This window comes from Trachypithecus francoisi, unplaced genomic scaffold (assembly GCF_009764315.1).
Source record: "Trachypithecus francoisi isolate TF-2019V2 unplaced genomic scaffold, Tfra_2.0 Contig00601, whole genome shotgun sequence".
In the NCBI taxonomy this organism is placed as follows: Eukaryota; Metazoa; Chordata; class Mammalia; order Primates; family Cercopithecidae; genus Trachypithecus; species Trachypithecus francoisi.
The window spans coordinates 4,775-27,707 of NW_022680759.1; the positions used below are offsets into that span (position 1 = coordinate 4,775).

Below are 22,933 nucleotides of genomic sequence, written 5' to 3' on the forward strand. Positions count from 1 at the left end.
GGCGCTTAAGACGATACAAATTTATTTTTTCACAGTTCACGAGGCCAGAAATTCAAAAGGGAGGTGTGAGTATGATTGATTTCTTTGGGAGGCTTTCAGGTAAAATCTCCTTCTTAGCTTCTGGTGGTTTCCAGCTCTCCTTGGCATTCCGTGACTGTAGGCAGCATAACTCCAGACTGCCTCCCTTGTCTCATGGCCATCTTCCCTGTAGGTCTCTGTATGTTCCCACGACCTTCCTGTAAGGACACAGCCATTGGCTTTACGGGCCACCCTAATGTATTGTGACCTCATCTTCACCAAGTGTATCTGCAGAGACACTGTTTCCGAATAGCTAAACATTCTTGGGTTCCAGGTGGACATGACTTTCTGCGGGACACTATCCAACATGGGAGATATGCATGTATTTTTTAGAAAATAATGAGTTCTGGCCGGGCGCGGTGGCTCAAGCCTGTAATCCCAGCACTTTGGGAGGCCGAGACGGGCGGATCACGAGGTCAGGAGATCGAGACCATCCTGGCTAACACGGTGAAACCCCGTCTCTACTAAAAAATACAAAAAAAACTAGCCGGGCGAGATGGCGGGCGCCTGTAGTCCCAGCTACTCGGAGGCTGAGGCAGGAGAATGGCATAAACCCGGGAGGCGGAGCTTGCAGTGAGCTGAGATCTGGCCACTGCACTCCAGTCCCGGCGACAGAGCGAGACTCCGCCTCAAAAAAAAAAAAAAAAAAAAAAAAGAAAATAATGAGTTCTGCCTCTGCTATAAATCCCCTTTTCATTAGTGTTGATTATTATAAAATAGCATGGACAGTTGACAGAGCTCTCTAGTTCTGAACGGCCACAGCATGGGAAACAAATGGGGGAGTGGGAAGAAATAAGATTTGATAAATAGTTTAAGGCAAGATGAGAGAAGGGCATGTACATCATGCTAAAAAAAAAGTGATTGCTGTTTTGTGGCAAGGAAGAACAACAAAAATTTAGAAATATTTATTGGGTGGCTATTCTGTTGATAATGCACAAAAACATTCTGGGGATAATGAGCTGAAAAAGGTATATGGCTTCATGTGTATCACAGTGCAACAAGAAACTAATCCCTGAGACAGAAACAATTGGTAAAGGAGCACATTGGGGTTTGTCAAGTTTGAAGTTGAAAAAAATTAAGTAGAAAACAGGTCTAGTCAAGCTGAAATGTTCCTAGTGTAAACAAAATAATAGGGTGAAAATCTCCTGATACCTCAATGGGAAAGCATGCAGATGACAGGAAATAGGATTCAGAGTTTGCAACATTGTGAAGTGTTACCAGCGTTAGGAATGTTCTGAGAAGAAAAACATAGGAAAATAAAAAGAGAGGCCGGCGCGGTGGCTCAAGCCTGTAATCCCAGCACTTTGGGAGGCCGAGACGGGTGGATCACGAGGTCAGGAGCTCGAGACCATCCTGGCTAACACCGTGAAACCCCGTCTCTACTAAAAAATACAAAAAACTAGCCGGGCGAGGTGGCGGGCGCTTGTAGTCCCAGCTACTCGGGAGGCTGAGGCAGGAGAATGGCGGGAACCCGGGAGGTGGAGCTTGCAGTGAGCTGAGATCCGGCCACTGCACTCCAGCCTGGGCGACAGAGCGAGACTCCGTCTCAAAAAAAAAAAAAAAAGAGAAAGGTCGTTGGAGTTCTAACTTGGTGTTGAATAACGAGATGGAGGAAGAAAAGAATATACCGACTCGAAGAGCAAAAGTTGAAAATACAGAACTTATGAGAACATTTTAACTTTAACTGAGGAATGTTGAGTGAAACAATAGAGCTCTCCCCACATCTCCTTCTCTCGGTGGTCTTCTTTCCCACTATCTTCTTCCCCTCGCCCTCTCCCCACAGTATTTTTTTCTTTTTTCTTTTGAGATAAAACTCCAGGCTGGAGTACGATGGTCCAGTCTCAGCTCACTGCAACCTCCGCCTCCCGGGTTCAAGCGATTCTCCTGCCTCAGCCTCTGGAGTAGCTGGGATTACAGATGGTCGCCATCACACCCGGCTAATTTTTGTATTTTTAGTAGAGACTGTTTCAGCATGTTGGCCAGGCAGGTCTCGAACTCCTGACCTTGTGATCCGTCCGCCTCAGCCTCCCAAAGTGCTGGGATTACAGGTATGAGCCACCGAGCCCTGCCGTGTCCTCACTGTTTTCTCACCCTCCTTTCTCCCTCTCCGACTTTCCAAGGTTCTTTCCCACCTTCTCCATACCCTCCTCCCCTTCTCCCCGAAGTCTTCTGGCCCCACTGTCTTCCACCTGCAGCCAACACTGTTCAGTTCTGAGGTAGCGGCGGCAGCAGCCGCGGTGGCACAGGCAGCGACTCTCCGGGGTCTCCAGCTGGCTGCTGGGGCGGAGCTCAGGGGCCCAGCTCAGGGGCTGCCTGAGCGCAGACACACACCGGGTGCAGGGACACAGGCGCGCGCACGCGTGGAGGGCTTCTAGGTGAAAGGCAGTGAGAGAGCGCGAAGAAGGGAGTGGGCGAGAAGACGATCGGGGGAGAAGACGGTGGGGAGAGGAAGCGGGGAGAGAAAAGAGCGGCAGGAAGTCGCTGCTGCGAGAAGGTGGGGAGATGGAAACGGGAAGAAAATGGTGGGGAGGGGAAAAAACGGTGGCGAATAATAGGCTGGGAAAGAAGACGATGGGGAGAGGAGAAGAGGGTGGGAAGAGACTGGGGCAGACAGACGCTGCTGCGAGGAGGTGGGAAGACGGGAAGAAAATGGTGCGGGGTGAGGAAGAAAACGGTTGCGGTAATAGGCCGGGAGAAGACGGTGGAGGGGCGGGGAGAAGAGGGAGCGGCGGGAAGACGCTGCTGCGGGAATAGGCGGGAAGGTGGAGAGGGGAAGCGTGCGGGTGGAGGGGAGCGTGGGGGAGGCCGTGGGGAGAGGGAGATGGGAGGAAAAGGTGCCGCCACAGGAACCGGTGCTGCGAGGAGGCGGAGAGACTGAGGGGAAGAAAACGGTGGGGAAGGGAAAAAAACTGTGCGGGGGAGAAGGTGCGGGAAGAAGACGGTGGGGAGAGGGCAGCAGAGGATGCGGGAAGACCGCGGTGGGGAAGAAGGAGGGGAGAAGGGAAGAAGGGAGAAGACGTTGAGGAGAAGGAGAGGGGAGAAAAAGAGAAGAAGACGTTGGGGAAGGGAGAGGTGGGAAAGGAGAAGGGTCGGGAAGGAGAGAGGAGGGAAAGGGCAGAAGGTGGGGAAGAAGACGGTTGGAAAGGGGAGAGGGAGAGGGGAAGAAAAGGGTGGGGAGGAAGAAGGGAGGAGAAAGTGGCGAAGATGACGTTGGGGAAAGAGACGGAGAGGGGAAAAAGATCGGTGGGAGAGAAGAGGATGAGGCAGGGAACGAGGTGGGGAGAGGGAAAGAAAAAGGCAGAAAGACGGGCTGAGAGAGAAGACAGTGCTGGGAGAAGAGGGGAGGGCGGAGGGAGGGAGAAGGGAAGCGGGGAAAGAAGGTGGGAGAAGGTAGTGGGGGAGAAGAAGGCAGCGTGGGAGAAGAGTTGGGGGAAAAAGAAACAACAGTGATACTAATGTTTAAACGTTGTCGTCTTGGAGCTAAAGAATCAAGTGTTGCTTTACAGTCCCGGCCTAACTTGGTTCAATAAATTCCCACTTCCAAATATTTTGCGATTGCAGTGTGGGTCATTTTTAGTACTTAGATCCAGAGCAGTCTCTGATTGTTAGTGACGGTGCTATCAAATTGCATGCTGTTCACCAGCTATAAACGAAAAGATGACATTTCCTTGAAGCGCACTTTGATATGTAATTAAAAGACTTTTCCAAAAGGCTCACTGGGGAAAAAATAGAGGTGTGTAGCTTTGGCATTGAACACGGAGTCTCTGATTTTAGATTGCATTGTTTCCCCAGATCTTAAAGAATGTGGCAGAAACATGATTGTGAATACGGCATTCATTTTGTAGGGCAGTGCATGTTATTTTAACAAAGATGGGGTAAACTGATAAGCCGATAAGAAAATGTAATTAATTCAATTAATTCACTCATACAAATTTAGGTTTCCTTAATATAAAAAACTCAAAAACAATTAAATTGCCTTAGTCTTTTAACGTAACTTCATGCTTAGAGTCAAGAAAATTTGTAAATGCAATCCTGTAATGTTGAGTTATGCCTATATAAAATACATATTAAACCTAAATGTTGCTTTTTTATTTGGCATTATAGAACTTCATAGAAGTTTATGTGTATTAACACAGGTGAACTTGACATAAACTAATTGGTTAATGATAACTATTATTGCTTGTAAAAAAAAAAGCAGTTAAATGTAAAGGATTTATATTACCCTACATTTTTAAAAAATATTTTCTGGCCGGGCGCGGTGGCTCAAGCCTGTAATCCCAGCACTTTGGGAGGCCGAGATGGGCGGATCACAAGGTCAGGAGATCGAGACCATCCTGGCTAACACGGTGAAACCCCGTCTCTACTAAAAATACAAAAAACTAGCCGGGCGAGGTGGCGGGCGCCTGTAGTCCCAGCTACTCGGGAGGCTGAGGCAGGAGAATGGCGGGAACCCGGGAGGCGGAGCTTGCAGTGAGCTGAGATCTGGCCACTGCACTCCAGCCCGGGTGACAGAGCAAGACTCCGTCTCAAAAAAAAAAAAAAAAAAAAAAAATATTTTCTTCTTTTGCATTCTAGTTTAAAATCCTGGAGTACTTACTGATCTTATTTCCCCATGAAAAGGCTTCAGCTAACTATATTGTATTTCCAAGCAAATGTCTGTACCAGAACATCAAGTGCAGAAATTAAGCAAAATTTGTATTTTAGGACAGTTGCAGTGGCTTGCACCTGTAATCCCAGCACTTTGGGAGGCCAAGGTAGGTGGATGGCTTGAACTCAGGAATCCCAGACCAGCGTGGGCAACATGGTGAAACCCTGCCTATAGAAAAATAAACAAAAAATTAGCCGGGCATGATGGTGCACCTCTTGTATTTATTCGATCAAATTGAAGGCTTCATTTTTACTTGGAAAACAGAATGATTTAATGTACTCATACAGAAAATAATTAACCTCATGCCCAAAAGGGGTTCACTTACAACACACGTTCATTCACACTGTCAGACAGTGGGTTAAATGTATCTGAGCACCACCTATGAGTCAGGAACACAAGTCAGTATCCGCACTATTGCCCAAGCTTTTCCCATCTGTTATATAGAGTTATATAGAGTAGCATAGATAATTTCACAGACTTCATCTCTTTAATTTGTTGTGGAACGCTAACATGACCTCCTCGTATATAATTATCAATGTTGCTCTTAAACAGATGTTATCATCTGGATATTTGCTAGACTTAAATGACTTACTGCAGATATGTCATCCATATCTAATGTGTACTATACTAACTGTAATAAATTGAATTATTAAGTCTCACGTGGTTTTGGTTTTAAATAAGCTCTTGGAAATCAGGCGGTTTGTGTTTTGTTTTCATCTTATTGTACTATGAAGTAAAGTGGATGAAGATTCTGGAAGTACAACTGCACCACCACCCAGTGAAAAGGTCCATTGTTAGTTCCCTCTGTGCAAGCTGTGGGTATTTAACACAGCATCAGGCATAGGCAACCTTTGCAACATTAAAACAGGAGGTTGCAATTTGAGTCATTCTCAGTCACTGACAGTCTCTATGTGCAAATTTAACAGCATGGCCACCCTATATACACATAGGACAGTGTTCGGATTGGCTTTTTAAAACAAATTATATCCTTTAGCCAAAAAGAAAGAATACGCAAGGTAATAACTGCAAGTCACCATGCTTTCTTAAGAAAGAGTATCTGAAAAAGATACATGAAAACAAACATTTGTCTTTTTAAAAGCGTTCTATGTCATTGTGGAAGCAATGTCACAGAAAAAAATGGTTAGAAAAAATCTGAATCAGCATGAAATAAAATATTTTGAGGGTTACTGAACACTTCATTTTCATGAAAATAGGACAAGGTTATTTAGCACAGGTATTTCTGTGATTGTGATACATTAGCAGAATTAGCTGTGTTCTGCGATGCTCGAACTTGCTCTGTGTGTGAAATGGCCTACCATTAATCCAAGGAAATTTGTTGTGAAACATGTACTGTAGAATTAAGTTCAAAATCTATCTCTGCTTAAATCACTTAATTTTGTTAAATAGAACTTGGTTTCCAACATTGTTTTTTTCCTCCAGAAAAGCACAATCTGCTCAATTCTTAACCAAGTGGAAGAGAGAAAATATTCAAGAAAGACAAAGCAATTGTGCACGTCACACTGTAGTTGAAAAGTGTTCTGATACTGAAGCTGTGTCCAGTATTTTAAGCTGCTTTTATACAGAGTGATCACTTATACATTAACCTCAGAAGACTCTAGATGGAAATTCAGAGGGGCCGAGTCAATTAAATGTGCCTCTCCCAGAGAATCCCAGTGATACTCACTTCCCTGTTTTCCTATCATTGATCAGATGGTTACAGATGCATGAACGATACATGATTTTTAAAAACAAGATGTTATTTAAAACATCAGTGTTCAGTGCTTGCATTTGCAAAGAGCATAAATATTAGATGATACTAAGAACATTGCTTAATAATCAGCCAAGATAAAATGTTCTGATTCTGAAATAAATGGAGAGGGTTAGCATGAAATTATTATTATTATTATTATTATTTTTTTTTTTTTGAGACAAGAATCTCACTCTGTTGCCCAGGCTGGAGTGTGGTGGCACGATCTTGGCTCACTGCAAGCTCTGCCTTCCGGGTTCATGCCATTCTCCTGCCTCAGCCTCCAGAGTAGCTGGGACTACAGGCACCCGCCACCGTGCCCAGCTTATTTTTTTATTTTTAGTAGAGACAGGGTTTCACCGTGGTCTCGATCTCCCGACCTTGTGATCCGCCCGCCTCGGCCTCCCAAAGTGCTGGGATTATAGGTGTGAGCCTCCACGCCTGGCCAAAATTATTTTACTTAACATTTGTTACCAAATCACTGAGTTCAAAAGTAGAATTGCTGAAGTTACTGGAGTTTGATACTTCAGGATTGATGGTTTTGGTTGAATTATTTAAAAAATCAAATAAAACTATATATGGTATAAACAAACATGTTCATTTGTTTCAATATAAGTTAAATATATGTCCATACAGTATTCTTAGGTCAAATAGTCAGTTGAATGGTTAACAATACTACTTCCCAGTCAATTGCTTTGTCATTGTTAAGATAAATCTTCAAAGAGTTTGAATGTACTTTAAAATAAGATTTGACTTGTAACTTACATAAGTATGAATTTCATAGCTATAATTTGATTTGTCATAAACAAATCTGAATGATTATAGAAAATTATTTCAGTATGTCAAATTAGTTCCATGGCACCCGGTGGTTATGTAACTCAAGCCCATAAGCAATCATTGACAATACTAAATTCTGATTCCTTTTCTTGGGGCCACACAAAATTTAATCCCTGTCTCTATTTCTAGAAAAATCTAGAAATCTTCCTATCCTGAGAGAGGCTTTTGCCAGACAATATAATAGTTTTTCAGGGATGCAACTGCTTGGATAGGTATTTTCAGTTTGGAGTTGTAAAATCATGTTCTATCATCTCAACTATTCCATATACCAGTAGTTTTTTGGGACTGTGACATAACAATTTATTTTTCATTTTATTCACTTGGAAAAAAATCAAATAATAACTATGCTGTTGACTTAGGAATCAGAGGTATTTGCTGTTTGATACAGAGTGGGAACACTGCAATTACTTCAAGAAAATGATGACATTCTTCTAGACTGAAAAAATGCATGTGTCCTTGACCAAATAACAACTCTCTTTCTTGTACAGATTGCCCGGACACTCAGAAACTGCCTATTCAGAACATGGCATATCATAGAGATGAGTTTTTAACAATTTTATTTGCCCATGTTTTCTGATTGTTCTATTTCACTATGAACTCTCAGTACCAACGATTAATAACATAATTTGGAGGCTGGGGTTTACAACTGATTGATGACACTGGTTACAGATTTCTTTTTTTTTTTTTTTTTTTTTTTTGAGACGGAGTCTCGCTCTGTCACCCAGGCTGGAGTGCAGTGGCGCGATCTCGGCTCACTGCAAGCTCCGCCTCCCGGGTTTACGCCATTCTCCTGCCTCAGCCTCCCGAGTAGCTGGGACTACAGGCGCCCGCCATCTCGCCCGGCTAATTTTTTTGTATTTTTTTAGTAGAGACGGGGTTTCACCGTGTTAGCCAGGATGGTCTCGATCTCCTGACCTCGTGATCCACCCGTCTCGGCCTCCCAAAGTGCTGGGATTACAGGCTTGAGCCACCGCGCCCGGCCGGTTACAGATTTCTTTATTCCTTCTGCACTCCATTCTATGCTGTGACAAAAAATAAGACATTTATAAATAGAAACATTTTATTTGCAGTATAGCATACATTCAAATTAGGTACTTGCATAGACATTTTGACAAATTTGCCATTTCTCTTTTAACACATAGGTCCTTAGTAAGCACTGCTTTGTAACACCAGTTTAAAATAGTTCTTCTTTTCATCTAACCATTTACAACATAAAAGTTTCAAGAATGGCACAAATAAAAAATTATTTGTCAAAACAATATTATCAGACATAATCAAGAACATTTTTATAAGATAACTTTGTGAGGTCGACAACAAAACAGATCACAAGTGAGAGAAAATTTCAAATATCGTCTTTTATGATGAATAAATGTCAGACTTAGGCTTCTGATAAAGACAGACTAGGTACCCTAGAATAATTTAAATTAGTTTTTGTATGTAAAATCACATTTTAAAACACATCAGATCCAGGCACGGTGGCTCACGTCTATAGTCCCAGCACTTTGGGAGGCCGAGGCGGGTGGATCACTGAGGTCAGGAGGTCGAGACCAGCCTGGCTAATATGGCGAAACCCCGTCTCTACTAAAAATACAAAAATTAGTAGTGGCATGCTCCTGCAGTCACAGCTACTTGGGAAGCTGAGGTAGGAGAATCCCTTGATTCTCGGAGGTGGAGGTTGCAGTGAGCCGGGATTGTGCCACTGTACTCCAGCCTGGGTGACAGCAAGATTCCATCACAAAAAAATAAAAAATTAAATAAATAAATAAATATCGGAGGTAATAATTTAATTTTTTTAACACTAAATTAGTGCACAGCCAAGAATTGTCAGGCTGAGATTTGGAGAGAGACAGCATCTAGAGAAATAAGAGCTGCTTTGCCCTGGATCCATTTGTTACTTCAGATGGGATATCTACCAGGTTGTGTTAAACCTCTGCTAGTCTTGCAGAGGCCCCGGGTTTGGTCATGGATATTAAAGGCTTCTGGTGCGTTAAAGCTGTGCGAAGGAACTAGAATTCACCCAGTCACCACAGCAGGCTGGCTGCTCTCCACCTGAGTGCCCCGAAAAGTCCAACTCCAAATTTTTATGAAAGTAATTCAGGACTTGACTGTCCTTATCCTTCTGGCATGAGCCAATAGCAATCATTTGAGAAAGGAAACATTATCTGGGCCTCTAAAGACAGCCAAAACCAGTTGTTCACCCACTATCTTTTGTACATTTGCTCAAAGATACGAAGGTCAATGAAGAAAAAAGACACTGTGAGAAGGAATAAACAGACGCCAAGGAGGAAAAAAAATGTCTCAAAGCAACTAGAATTACTATATTCAAAGACATGAGGTCAAGCTTGGAAATTTCAAGAAGAAAGTGGAAATTATAAAAGTGACAGATTAGGGTAAAAAAAACAAAAAAAAATTCTAAGACTAAAAAATGTGAGGAAGAAAAAGGTGACTCAATAGATGAGTTTAACAGCAAATGAGACAACTGAGTAAAGCAGCAGTGGATTATAATTGATATCATAAGAAACTAACCAGAAAAATATGCATGTTTATACGTACATTCATAAAGATATGGATACAAGAGTTTAAGAGTCACTGAGGATATTTAATAATAAAATCTAATATACACCGAAGAAAAGAGAGGAAAGTAAGAATGGGACAGAAAAATATTTAAAGATCCAATTGCTGAGAATTTTCTAAAGTTAATGAAATATAATAACCTGCAATTTCAGAAAGACAAACTCCTGGTAATGAAGCTGCAGAAAACCAAGAAGTAGAAATTACTAGAGCCTCGCTGTGATGTAAGATACTAATCGCTAGTCAAAAAATTCCCTACACAACAAAAGTATCTTTTAAAAACAAAGATAACATTAAAATATGTTCAGATGTGTAAAAACTGACATAATTTTTTTTTATCAGCAGATAGATCCTAAATGAAATTCTAAAGCGTGTTTATTGAGAAGAAAAAGCAAAATGATCACAAATAAATGTTTTCAAGGATTCAGGGATGAACGGAGAGCAGCAGAAGTGGCAGATATCTTGCCAATACACAAATGGACTAAATCAGCAATGCCTTGGGGGTATTAAATACACAACACAGACCCAGTTCACACACAAGTACATGTGAGAAGGGATAACAGGGCTGGGCACAGTGGCTCACGCCTGCAATCCCAGCACTTTGGGAGGCTGAGGCGGGCAGATCATGAGGTCAGGAATTCAACACCAGCCTGGCCAACATAGTGAAAGCCTGTCTCTACTAAAAATACAAAAATTAGCTGGGCGTGGTGGTGGGCGCCTCTAGTCCCAGCTGCTTGGGAGGAAGCTGAGGCAGGAGAATCACTTGAACCCAGGAGGCAGAGGTTACAGTGAGCCGAGATCAAGCCACTTGCACTCCAGCCTGGGTGACACAGTGAGACTGTTTCAAAAAAAAAACAAAAACAAAAAAAACAAAAGAAGGGATAAGGTCCTTCCTTGCATTTTCCAGAATAATGGTAAAAGTATTAATAACTATTAAATTTTGATAAGTCAAAAAATATATTGTAATTTCTAGTAAATTTATAACAAGAGAGTAAGAGTGTATAAATTCCAAACCAAAGGGAATAAAATGAATGTTTAAGAAAATCTATATTCATCAAAAGAAGGCAAGAAATGCCAAGAAAAGGGAACAAAAAGCAGGCAAGACAAAACGCACCTGAGAAAGTGGTAGGAGATTGCACAGCGACTACTATTGAGGGTAAATTGTGATTGGGGAAATGGCAGATGGGAAATTCTAGACTGTTGAGGAAACTTGATCTGGATATTGAATTTATAGATGTGTATTTCATGATGATTTTGACCTGGGTATTAAATTTATAGATGATTGTTTCATTTAAGCAGTATATTCATATTTTTTGCATATGATTACAGTCTAAAATTTAAATTAAGAGTGAAAGTTCACCTTGCTGACTTGGGGGAGTCCATGTTTTTTGTTCTCATTTCCAAGGCATTATGTTATTTTACAAGTTAGGGAAAGCTTAGCGGATGGACGCAGTAGAAATATGAAGATGTTAGGAAATACATGTGCTCTGAAAATAGGGAAGGACAGAAATTCATGAAAGCCAAATAACATGAGTAGCACAAGGTGGAATACTATACCTCCTAGCAGAAAACATAAAATTCTTATTTACATTAAGACAACTAGACATTTCCTTTCAGAACTTAAGCCCATAGTTCCCAAGGCACAAATATTGTGTTTCTATCATTTCTTTCTTTACATTTTTGGATAAATGTGATCCTTTGTAGCCCTTGACGATATAAACAAAATTTGAAAGAGTTGTTAAAGGTACATCTCTGCATGATATTTCCAAATTCAGAGGTTAAGGGAAAAAAAATACGATCGATAATGTAAGTAAGGTTTTTCTAGTCAAACATGACACAAATTTTAAAAGAGAGATAAATACACATTTTTATTAACTTAGTAATGTTCTCTGTATTGAGTTTATGGTTAGTTTTCAATTTTCTGTCAACTTGAATCTTTCTGGACAGCAAGTATGTAGTCTTGAAAATGGAATAAAAATTACAGTACAAAAGAATAAAGACAAGTTTTCAAAATTTTTGGCATCAGGAACTCTTTAAAAATTAAAAATTATTGGGGGGCCACAAAGTCATTTGATTTATCTGCATTATATGTTTAGGTATTTACCGTATTAAAATTGAGTCTAATAACTTGAAAGAAGTATATGAGTTGATTCAAAGCAATGATGACAAACTCATTATGTGTTAACATAAGTAACACATTTGCATGAAAAATTAAACAAAATAGAAATTAATGTGAAGAGTGATATTAGTTTTATTAAGCTCCTTAATATCTGATTTAATAGATTGTAGCTGGATTATCATATTTAACTCCACATATAATCTGTTAAAATATGTTATTGAGTTTAAACAAGTGCATGGAAAAAGTCTGGTCTGACAGAGAAAAATAGAAAGGGAGAAGTATTTTAATAACCTTTTCAGGTAATGAGGGACAATCTTCTTTTGATACTACACTGAAAATTTTAAAGGGGTAGTTTCTTAAAAGTTAGCTGTAATGTGGAATCTGGAAACTTAAATATGAAAACTCCTAAAACTCTTAAGATTTTAAAAAGATTAATTTTACTCTAAAATCTGTTGTTCTATCTTACACTTATAATTTTTACCCATGCCCAATTTTATAATATCATCCATTAGACATTGTTTCACGGAGTTAAGCAGATCTTTTAACTGTTGGCACACTTCATTACACAATGTAAAATAAACAACAGCTTTGTTAAATCATGGTCACCCTAACAGAAAGATCTTTAGGTGTTTGGACAGCAGTCTGGCTCAAGTAGTTGATAAAAGTTTTTGAAAATTCTTTTTTTTAATTCAGATTTTAAATTTTATCACTGACATATAGGATATTGTCAGTTTTTCTTGAAGTGAGAAGCTCACTGTTTTTCACTTTTATTCAGTCTTTAACATCCAGTAAATGTCACTTCTATTCTTCCATAAGAAATCTGGAATCCTCTGGGACTACTTTCTTTCTCTTATACGCCAAACCATTTTATCAGTAGATAGTGCTGTGATTCTTTTAAAACATATTGTGAATACTGCCAGGCGTGGTTGCTCACGCCTGTAATCCCAGTACTTTGTGGGGCCGAGGCGGGCGGATCACGAAGTCAGGAGATCGAGACCATCCTGGCTAACACGGTGAAACCCCGTCCCTACTAAAAATACAAAAAAATTAGACGGGAGTGATGGCGGGCGCCTGTTGTGGCAGCTACTGGAGAGGCTGAGGCAGCAGAATGGCGTGAACCCGGGAGGAGGAGCTTGCAGTGAACCGAGATTGTGCCACTGCTCTCCAGCCTGAGCAGCAGAGGAAACTCTGTCTCAAAACAACAAACAAACAAACAAAAACATATTGTGAATCCAAGCATCTCTTACCGGTCTACTGCTACCACCCCTGCCCATCTGTCATCTCAGGTCTCGATTAGTAGCCTGTCCTTCTAGATGCTTTTTATTCCTTCTATTGTTCCTTTTGTCTTTCCATGAAGCCACCTAGCTGATTTTTCGAAAATATTTAAAATGTCACCCTTTGGCTCTTTGGCTCAAATTCTTTGAACAAGGGCAGAACTCATCTTTTTTCAAAAAAATTTAACTTTTAAGGTCAGGGTACATACGCAGGTTTGTTACGTAGGTACACTTGTATCATGGGGGTTTGTTGTATAGATTCTTTCATCATCCAGGTATTAAGCCTAGTACCCACTAGTTTTTTTTTTTCCTGCTCTTCTCCCTCCTCCCACCTCTCCACCCTTCCAAAGGCCCCAGTGTTTGTCATTCCCCTCTATGTGTCCATGTGTTATCATTTAGCTCACACTTATAAGCTTGCCTAAGGATAATGGCCTCCAGTTCCATCCATGTCCCTGCAAAGGACATGATCTCGTTCTTTTTTATGGCTGCATAGGACCCCATGATGTATATATACCACATTTTTTAAATCCAGTCTATCATTGATGGGCATTTGGGTTGATTCCATGTCTTTGCTATTGTGACTAGTGCTGGAAAGAACATACACATGCATGTGTCTTCATAATTAAATGATTTATATTCCTTTGGGTATATACCCAGTAATGGGATTGCTTCATTGAATGGTATTTCTGTCTTGGGTCTTTGAGGAATCACCACTGTCTTCCACGATGGCTGAATTAATTTACACTCCCACCAACAGTGCATAAGTGTTCCTTTTTCCTCCACAACGCTGCCAGCATCTGTTATTTTTTGACTTTTTAGTAATAGCCATTCTAAGTAGTGTGAGGTAGCATCTCATTGTGGTTTTGATTTGCATTTCTCTAATGATCAGTGATGTTTTCCAAAAGAAAAGTCATTTTTCTTGCACTGTTGAGCTGATTACCATCAGTTCCAAACCTCCTCCCTTTACCCTGCTTGCTGGCTTTGCCTTGTCTGCGGCACGGTGTGAAACTTCATCTGTAGCATCTGCTAGAGGGACGCTGGAGAAGATTGGGGCTCTTTCTAGTTCTGAGTGTTTCTCTTACCTTTCCCTTGTGGGGGACAGCAGCCAACAGTGGCCAATTACCTCTCTGGGGACAGAGCAGGTCACAGGCAGCACCTAGGGGAGCAGCTTCCCAGTGTTTTGTCAGTGTAGAAACTCAGCAAAATTCTCTGCTGTTGAGCAGGCCACATCCTCACCCTCTCCAAGGAGATCTAGCACTCAGCTCTGATGTGTGTGGGAGATTCTTCCAGATTTGTTTCTTCCTGCAGTGCTTGCCTGAAGCCCTGGAGAGTGCAGTGGCAGCTCCCTGAATTTGCTGTCCCTATTTTGTGTGTGTGTTTGCTTGGCCTTTCACAAGCTTGTCCAATGCACAACCCAGGGCTGGTTTGAATGAGGCCCAACACAAACTTGTAAACTTTCTTAAAACACTATGAGCTTTTTGGCTGGGTGCCAGTGGTTCATGCCTGTAATCCCAGCACTTTGGGTGCCCGAGGCAGGCAGATCACCTGAGTTGAGGAATTCAAGACCAGCCTGGCCAACATGGTGAAAACCTGTCTCTCTACTAAAAGTACACAAATTAGCCAGGTGTGGTGGCACATGCCTGTAATCCCACCTACTCAGGAGGCTGAGGCACAAGAATTGATTGAGTCTGGAGGCAGAGTTGCAGTCAGCAGATTTCATGCCACTACACTCCAGCCTGGGTGACAGAGTAAGACTCTGTCTCAAAAAACAAAACAAGGTTGGGTACAGTGGCTCATGCCTGTAATCCCAGAACTTTGGAAGGCTGAGCCGGGCAGATCACGAGGTCAAGAGATCAAAACCATCCTGGCCAACATGGTGAAACCTCGTCTTTACTAAAAAGACAAAAATTAACTGGGCGTGTGACTGTAGTTCGAGCTACTCAGGAGGCTGAGGCAGGAGAATCGCTTAACCCAGGAAGCGGAGGTGCAGTGAGTTGAGATGATGCCACCGCACTCTAGTCTGGCAACAGGGCAAGACTCCATCTCAAAAAAAAAAAAAAAAAGAATAACAACAAGAACAACAAAAACCCAAAACAAACAAAAAAACACTATGGGATTTTCCTGTGACTTTTTTTTTTTTTTTTAGCTTGTTAGCCATCATTAGTGTTCATGTATTTTATGTGTGGCCTGAGACAATTCTTCCAGTGTGGCCCAGGGAAGCCAAAAGATTGGACACCCCTGCTTTAAGAGATAATTCCCTGAAATAGTTAACAGTTATTTACTTTCAATTTTCCTTATTCAAATTACTGTGCAGTTTCAGTCTCCTGGTTGGACAGTAACTGACCACAATGTCTTCCAAGGCCTTGCATGATTTAGTTCGTGGCATTGCTCTGAAACTATCGTCTACCATCCTCCCCTTGTGCACTTTGCTCTGGCCTCACTGATGGACACGTTCTTCCTAGAACATCCTCCTTCTTAGATTTGTCTTACTTTTTGCCTAGAATCTTCTTCTTGCTATTCAAATGCCTCATTAGCAGAATTTTCCATATATGGTATAAAATAGTACTTCCTCTCTAGCCTGCTTCATTTTTCATAAAAGTTCTTGTCACCACATGACATGTTACAGTCATTTATTTCCTGGCTCTCTGACTCTTCTCACTGGAATGTTATGTCCTTGACAGCATACACAGTCTGTTTTGTTCCTGGTTAATCCTTGTGCCTGCACCTCCATATAACCTAGCACATAGTAGACAAACGACTGAGAATTAATGAATAAATGAAGTAGTATACTTCCTAGATGAGAAAACTGAGACTCAAAAGTGATAAGTACCAAATCAGTATAACATAAAAAGTTAGGAAGTTAAGCTCTTTGGGGAGAAATGTGGGTTTTGCTATGTCCTACTAGTGTAACGTACATATATTTCTTAAATTCTCTGTGCCTCATTTTCCTTATCTGAAAAATGTGGATTAAATGGTAACTAGTTTATACTGTGGCTATGTAGAGTAACTAAATTATGTATATAATATGCCTAGTACAGTGCTTGACACATTAACAATTCCACATATTTAGTTATTTGTACAATTATCTGTAGCTGCAAAACTATAAATGCAGTCTCGTCATCTTTCTGGAGAGATAGCAAGAGAAAGATTAAGTTTATAAAATGTCTAAACAATGAAAACTATATTATTGAAGTAAAATGCCTAAACAAGGGCTGCTTTTAATATCAACTAATTAGTAGCTGCCTGATAGTAAGAAACGACTCTAAAATCAAGTAGACAAGAAAATGGTTGAGGAGGCTGACCGAATCCTACGCTATACTGCATGTTCAGTAACCGTGTCACAGCAGTGATGCCATATTGCTTTTCTTTGAATCGTGGCATCACAGATGAGAACCAAGGGACTAGATAGATCACAGAGAGATAGGTACACACATACATGCAAACATTCGTACATATCTACATATGTAGATATCCATATATGAATTCATACATGGGTAGAGAGATTTTTTAAAACTGCTGAACCCAAATCCAGTGATCTATGAAAGTGAAGGACAAATACAGTTATACAAAGAGTCTTTCAATGAATTTTCAGCAGATATAGATCTTTTTGTGCTGAAACAGAGGATCACTGTTGCCTTTCTTTTGTAAACACAGGTCTATGACTGGCTAAAGCGATTATATGAAAACTGAGCACTTTCTTTTTTTTTTGAGACGGAGTCTCGCTCTGTCGCCCAGGCTGGAGTGCAGTGGCCGGATCTCAGCTCACTGCAGACTCCACCTCCCGGGTTCACGCCATTCTCCTGCCTCAGCCTCCCGAGTAGCTGGGACTACAGGTGCCTGCCACCTCGCCCGCCTAGTTTTTTTTTTTTTTTTGTATTTTTTAGTAGAGACGGGGTTTCACCGTGTTAGCCAGGGTGGTCTCGATCTCCTGACCTCGTGATCCACCCGTCTCGGCCTCCCAGAGTGCTGGGATTACAGGCTTGAGCCACCGCGCCCGGCCTGAGCATTTTCATTCTGTATCTAGTTTTAGAAATTGAGGAAAATGTCTATTGTGAAATATTAAAGTTTCTGAACTTAGTTTACCTTTGAAAATAGTGTTGTGTGCCCTTTGAAGGTAACTGGTATTTTATTTTGGTTAAATATTTTCTAGCAGAACCCTGAGTCAAGTCGCTTTGATATTTCCATATCAGCCTCCTGAGTAGCTGGGACCACAGGCATACACCCCCACGCAAGGCTAATTTTGATATTTTTTGTAGGGACAGGGTTTCGTCATGTTGACCAGGCTCGTCTCAAACTTCTGACCTCGAGCAATCTGCCCACCTCAGCCTCCATGGATCATGGAGAGAACTTTTCACCATTCTGCATTATTTTGTTTGCTGCCTGGCGTCTCCTTAGGAGCCACCTGGGTTCTGGCCCCAAATGCTCCAGCCCAGCCCAGGGGAACCTGGGAGGTGCTCAATCCATAATGCTGGCTGCTCCCTGGGCAGAAGAGCCCTTGGTGGCTCTGTCAGCCCACCTGGGTGACCCTGGCCTCTGCCCTGGGGAAGCTCCCATCCCTCTGGATTGCCCATCTCCCCTAGGACCCCTGCAGCCCCGGAAATGCCTTGACACTGAATCGTTCTCTAAATACCACGTGCCTTGACTCCATATTGCTCTCTAAACATCATGTGGAGACCTCTTGCCCTTCTTCTTCATGACCTGTAGGGCAGGGCCAAGAGGAGGAAGCAGCCTCAGAACACACAAAAGACTCCCTGCCCCAAATGGCAGTCATCCCACCATCAGCACTTCTGGAAGGAAAGGAGGAAGGTTTCCTTCTGCAGAAAGCTCCTTTTTTGCCTTGTTTCTGAAACCAGGAAGTGTCAGCAGAGTCCAGTGCACCTGTGGTGCCTGAGTCACTGTCTGTGCCCAGGATGTGTGTCTGACCACAGCCCCCACCCGCAACCCCGACTCGACGCTCCCTCCAGCTGGAGTCCTGGGCTCCTGACATGGCCTGGCCTGTTTGTCCTGCCTTGGCCAAGTATGGGAGGGCCTTACCTTGTATTCCCCTGGGTTCTCAGTCTTGACTTCCTCAATGTCTAGAAGGAGTGAGCACGCCCAGTCCCTCACCCGTGGGGGGAATTCCTCTGTAAACCCTGCGAGACAGAAACAGACAAAATGCTTTAGTGAGACAGGACACAGGGCAACTCAGGGAGGATCAGAGCCTGAGGGTTCTGGAAGTCTCCAGCCTTTTTTGGGTCCCAGGGAGAGGCAGACCACTCCCTAACAATTGAAAGTGTGAAGGAGCACTCAGGGTTGTGCACTCTGACCTGGACCTATTCCTTTTTTCAGGTCACCAGGACACGTCCCTACCCCTGAGCTAGGGGTGGCCCAGGTCCTGGTATTAGGTTTTCTCCTAGAAAGGCGATGCTTGCATGGATGGGCAAAATGCTGGCAACCAGGCCTGGTGTCCTCTGGGTGGGGACAGGGTGCCACCCACCTGCTGAGAGGTAGACGGTGCCAGGTCACGGCCATGGGTGCCTGTCTCCTGGCTCTGTAGAGAGCAGTCACGGGGCCACTCCCTCCCCATGTTACTTTTTGCCGTTCTTATATTTTGGCCAGTCTCCAAGCATCTTCAGCCACTTGTCAATGGTTTTATTTCCTGATCTCTTTGCTATCAAATGAGCCAGGATGGAGTTAGCGGAGGTGTCTGGCCTCTGGCAGCAGCCTATGGATGCTGGGTCCTGGGCTCTAGGAACTGGAAGGAGCCAGAAAAGGGCAAACCCTGGGGGACTGAGACCCTCTGATAGAACGGGCACCGGCTGCCTGGACTCCTGATAGCAGGACTCAGCATCTTCAGACCACAAAAAGCTTGAGTTACGGTTGTTTCCAATCCTTCAGCTGGGGTCCTGGAACAAGAAGACAGTGACTTCTGAGCAAGACTGTGTTCTAGTTTGGGTTTTGATTGAACCACCATGGAGACAGAATCTTGGGTTCAGGTGGAGCAGGAACTGCCATTTCTCCCAGTGACAGTGTCACTCCCAGTCACCACCACTTCGGCCCACAGGCTGCCCCCTCTGCCTCGCCCACCAGCCCTGATTCCCTGTCCGTGGGGCAGCCTCACATGCAGCAGGCACAGGCTCTTATCTTCACCTCCAGGGCACTGACAGGAACCAGCTTCGTCTCACTGTAAGGCAACTCAGACAGAGGTGAGGACATGCCCGGGCAGGAACCGTCTCCCTCCCTGAGAGGGCCCCAGCCCCTCCCATCCACCCTAAGTCTCAGCCCAGAGGAAGGCACACGGAAGGAAGGCAAGGCCTCCCTGCGGAGCTGGGCACATGGTCCCCATGAGAACCCTGGAAAAGAAGGAGTGCGAGGCTGGCCTGGTGGGGGCCACTCGGGGCCCGTGAGGGGCCTCAGGCTGCACAATGGGAATGCCCCTCCTGGGCTGGAGGCAGCACCTTCTGTGGGAGCTGAGAAAGTCCAGTCCTGAGACAGGATGGGTGCCACCTAGGGTGGGTGGCTGAGCCCTGACTAACAGCAGTACCTTGGGAGTGACCACATCACCTACCAGAGTCCAGGGAGCCTGGCCTGAGAGCTGCCCAGTGCCCAGAAGATGCACCTGGAGCCCGTCCCACCCGACACTCCCCACAGGCCTTGCAGGGTCTGACCTCCCAGTGTGCACCTGTCTCTCCCTGCAAGCCTGGCCGTTGACTCAGGCTGTTCCCCATCTTCCCCCATCCTGCCTGGCCCAGAGTCTGTGGCCCTCTCTCTGGCCACTCTGGCCTTTCTGTGACCCTCTTCCTGCCAGAGCCTAGGCATGAGACTCCCAGGTCTTTCTCTGGGCTGCCCAGCATGCTGGGGAGAAACCTGGGTTGACAAGGGTGACCAAGGACTCTGCAGGCAGTAGGGACTAGACCCACCACCCCACCTCCAGCCAAAGCTGGTCTCAGGGCAGTCAGCCTTCATCCCTCAGCTTCCTTCCAGCCACTGCAGCAGCCAGGACATGGGGTGCCTGGCTGTCCTACCTGCACCGACTCAGCACCCCCATCTACCCTGCACAGTGCTGACTGAGCCAGCGGGAACCAGAGTCTCTGGAGGGCCACGCAGAGCCTTGGGGACTGACCAAGTCCCCCCACTGAGGGGTCCCAGGTGTGCCACTGTTCTCTGCCCGCCGCATCTGTCATCCTCCCAAGGCTGTCAGCTCCACCCTGGGCTGGCTTGGTTCAGGTGCATCCCAGAAGTGGCAGGTCTCACGGGCTCACCCCACCCCTCTTCCCCAGACTCCTCCCTCTCTCAATCCTGTGAGTCCTGAGGGGCTGACTCCAGGCTGGGCTCCCCTTACCAGGCCCAGATCCCTTCCCAGCACCACTCCCAGGGCCTTCAGCTGCACACTCGGTTGCTCCCTGGCCTCATTGTGAGATGCCAAGGCCAGGCCCTCCCCTTCTTCCCCAGCGTCCCACGGTCACAGCCATTGATGTCCTCATGCCCCTCCTACAAGTATGCCTCAGCTGGTCCCCTGAGCCCTTGGAGACCTGCTACACAATGGCCCTCCGGCCTGGCCAGGGGCCCCCTAGCCTGTGGTCACCACCCCCAGATCTCATCAGGGCAGCCCCCAAGGGGACAGGGCCAGACCCACAGGCTGCCCCCTCTTCTCCTGCTGATGTGGAGACCTAAGTGCTGAGAGCTCAGGGGTCAGACTCAGCCCCCTCTCTGTCCCACCGGCTCTGCCGGGCTCCCTAGATGGGCCTCAAGGCTCTGCCCTAACCCTGACCACTGACTGGACCTGCAGGAGAGGCAGGGAGGAGTTCTGATCCTGGAGAGGAGGTTGGCACGAGCCAGGGAGACATGTTCTGCCTCCGAGAGATCTTTCTAAAAACAAAACCTGTCCCTAAGGTGAGACCGATGTGTCAGGGAACAGAGGACTCACCATACAATTTCGAAGCCATCAGTGAATTTCCAGATGTCAACATGCTCATGCTCCATGTCCACTGTTGACCCAGCTCCGTGTCCCTGTGACCCAGAGGGGGCCAGGGAGAGGGGGGCAAGGTGAGGCGCTTGCGGTCCTGAGGGCGTGGACAGCCTGTCCCTGCCCTGTGATCTTAGGGATCCCAGGAGCCTTTGACCAGGCACAGCAAGGGAGGAGAGCCCCCACCTCTCTTGAGGAGCGGCCCCACCTGTACCTGCTCATACTTTTCAATAATGTCCCCTCACCCATGCACATGCAGGGTATCCATGACCTCATCCGTCACCATCCCACAAGACCAAGTCATCCAATGGTTCGGCTGTACCCGAGTGCTCCAGACAACACCCAACCACTCCTGCCACACCCCTAGACACCCTCTGGCCCGAGGAGCCCCATTCTACCACCCCTTCCAGGTGACAGGGGGCCAGACCCAGTGACCCCACCCCTTCCTCAGTCTCTGGAGTCCTTGCATCCCACCTGGGGTGGGCTCCTTCCTGAGGACTTGAGCACAGGGCAACCTGGAAAGAGAGGCCTATTGTCCTCAAGTGCTCTCAGGTGGATACACACCTGCCCCAGCAGGGCAAACGGCGTCCACCTGTCGAGTGTCAAGGGCTCACGATGAGCCATTCCAGGCACCTGGAGGCAGATGGGGTCAGGACTGGACATCTGTATAAGAACAATCTCCATGAAGATGCCCAGTTTTCTGTAGGAAGCAAGACATCTGGTGACTGCTCTGTCTTACTCCAGTTCTCACGCACTCTGGCCGGGGGAGACGCACTCCCCCAGGACCCCATGTGTCCAGTGAGTCCCACAAGGATCATCAGTGACCACACCTGAAGTCTGAGTTGGTGAGACCTCCTCCCACCTTAAGGCACAGAATTGGACTGAGAACCCCCACCTTCCCACCACCCACAGGGCCTCCATTTTAGTGCCTCTTCCAGGGCCAGGCTGTGCCCCACTGAAGTCCAGAACCCCAGGGAGATTTGGAATCCAGGGCAGGGATGCCGCAGAGGTCAGGGCTTGAGTCCAGCACAGCACAGGGCAGGGCTGAGAGCACATCCCAGGCTCACGTCTGGGTCCCTGGGCCAGTATCAGCTCCTCTGACCCTGGACAGCTCACTTGTCAAACGGGTGCATTTGGGGACAGCACCCACCCCACACAGTTGCTGTGAGGATGCAGGAAACAACTGTCTACACAGTCAGTGCAGAATGGGCACCTGGTGAGTGCTCAGGGATGGCCCTTCTCGGCACCTGCCCAGAGGACAGCACTGCTCACCAGGTAGCGACTGTCCCACGTCAGCAGGGAGGGAACACAGCAGGTCACACTCACCTGAGTCTGCTGATCCAGCTGTGCCTCTTACTCAGGAAAGCCTCCCCTGCACAGAACCAGATACTGCTGTGTGTTTTGTCTCCAAGAGCTGCAGACACAGAGAGGGCAGGCAGGTAGACAGGTGGGGTACTCAGCACCAGTGACATTGTGGAGTCATGGCACCCATTACAGAGGGCCCCTGCCTGGGGTCAGCAGGGTCCAGAGTCAGCATCCTCCCGTCCCTGAAGTTACAACATGCGTGTGTGCAGCGTGTTTGTGCAGGTGAGCATGCACATGTATGTGAGTGCACTAATGTGTGGATGCATGTGTCACTGCTCTGGCCAGACCTGGCTGCCCAACTCAAGTATGCACCCAGATCCTTGTCACTGTCATCACCCCCAGGTCCCAT

At 45.3% G+C, this 22,933-nt stretch overlaps 1 protein-coding gene across 1 annotated transcript; it reads right to left on the bottom strand.

Annotated features, from left to right (window-relative positions):
* Positions 1-22,933, bottom strand: LOC117086925. Its single transcript, XM_033216563.1, has 6 exons — positions 22,897-22,933; positions 22,546-22,633; positions 21,784-21,919; positions 21,181-21,263; positions 2,211-2,952; positions 1-236 (listed from the first exon to the last, which is right to left on the bottom strand). The coding sequence occupies exons 1-6, from the start codon at positions 22,931-22,933 to the stop codon at positions 114-116; spliced, it is 1,209 nt and encodes a 402-aa protein (XP_033072454.1). The 3' UTR covers positions 1-113.

Bases quoted from the DNA above. Each gene is read 5' to 3' on its own strand.
- LOC117086925 (XM_033216563.1), bottom strand. From the start codon at position 22,933: ATGGGACCTGGGGGTGATGACAGTGACAAGGATCTGG. The intron at 21,264-21,783 runs GTGTGTATCCAC...TCTGGGTCACAG, and splicing joins CGTTTGCCCTGCTGGGGCAG to GGACACGGAGCTGGGTCAAC. The intron at 237-2,210 runs GTGGGAAAGAAC...GTGTCCTTACAG, and splicing joins GGGAGGAGGGTATGGAGAAG to GAAGGTCGTGGGAACATACA.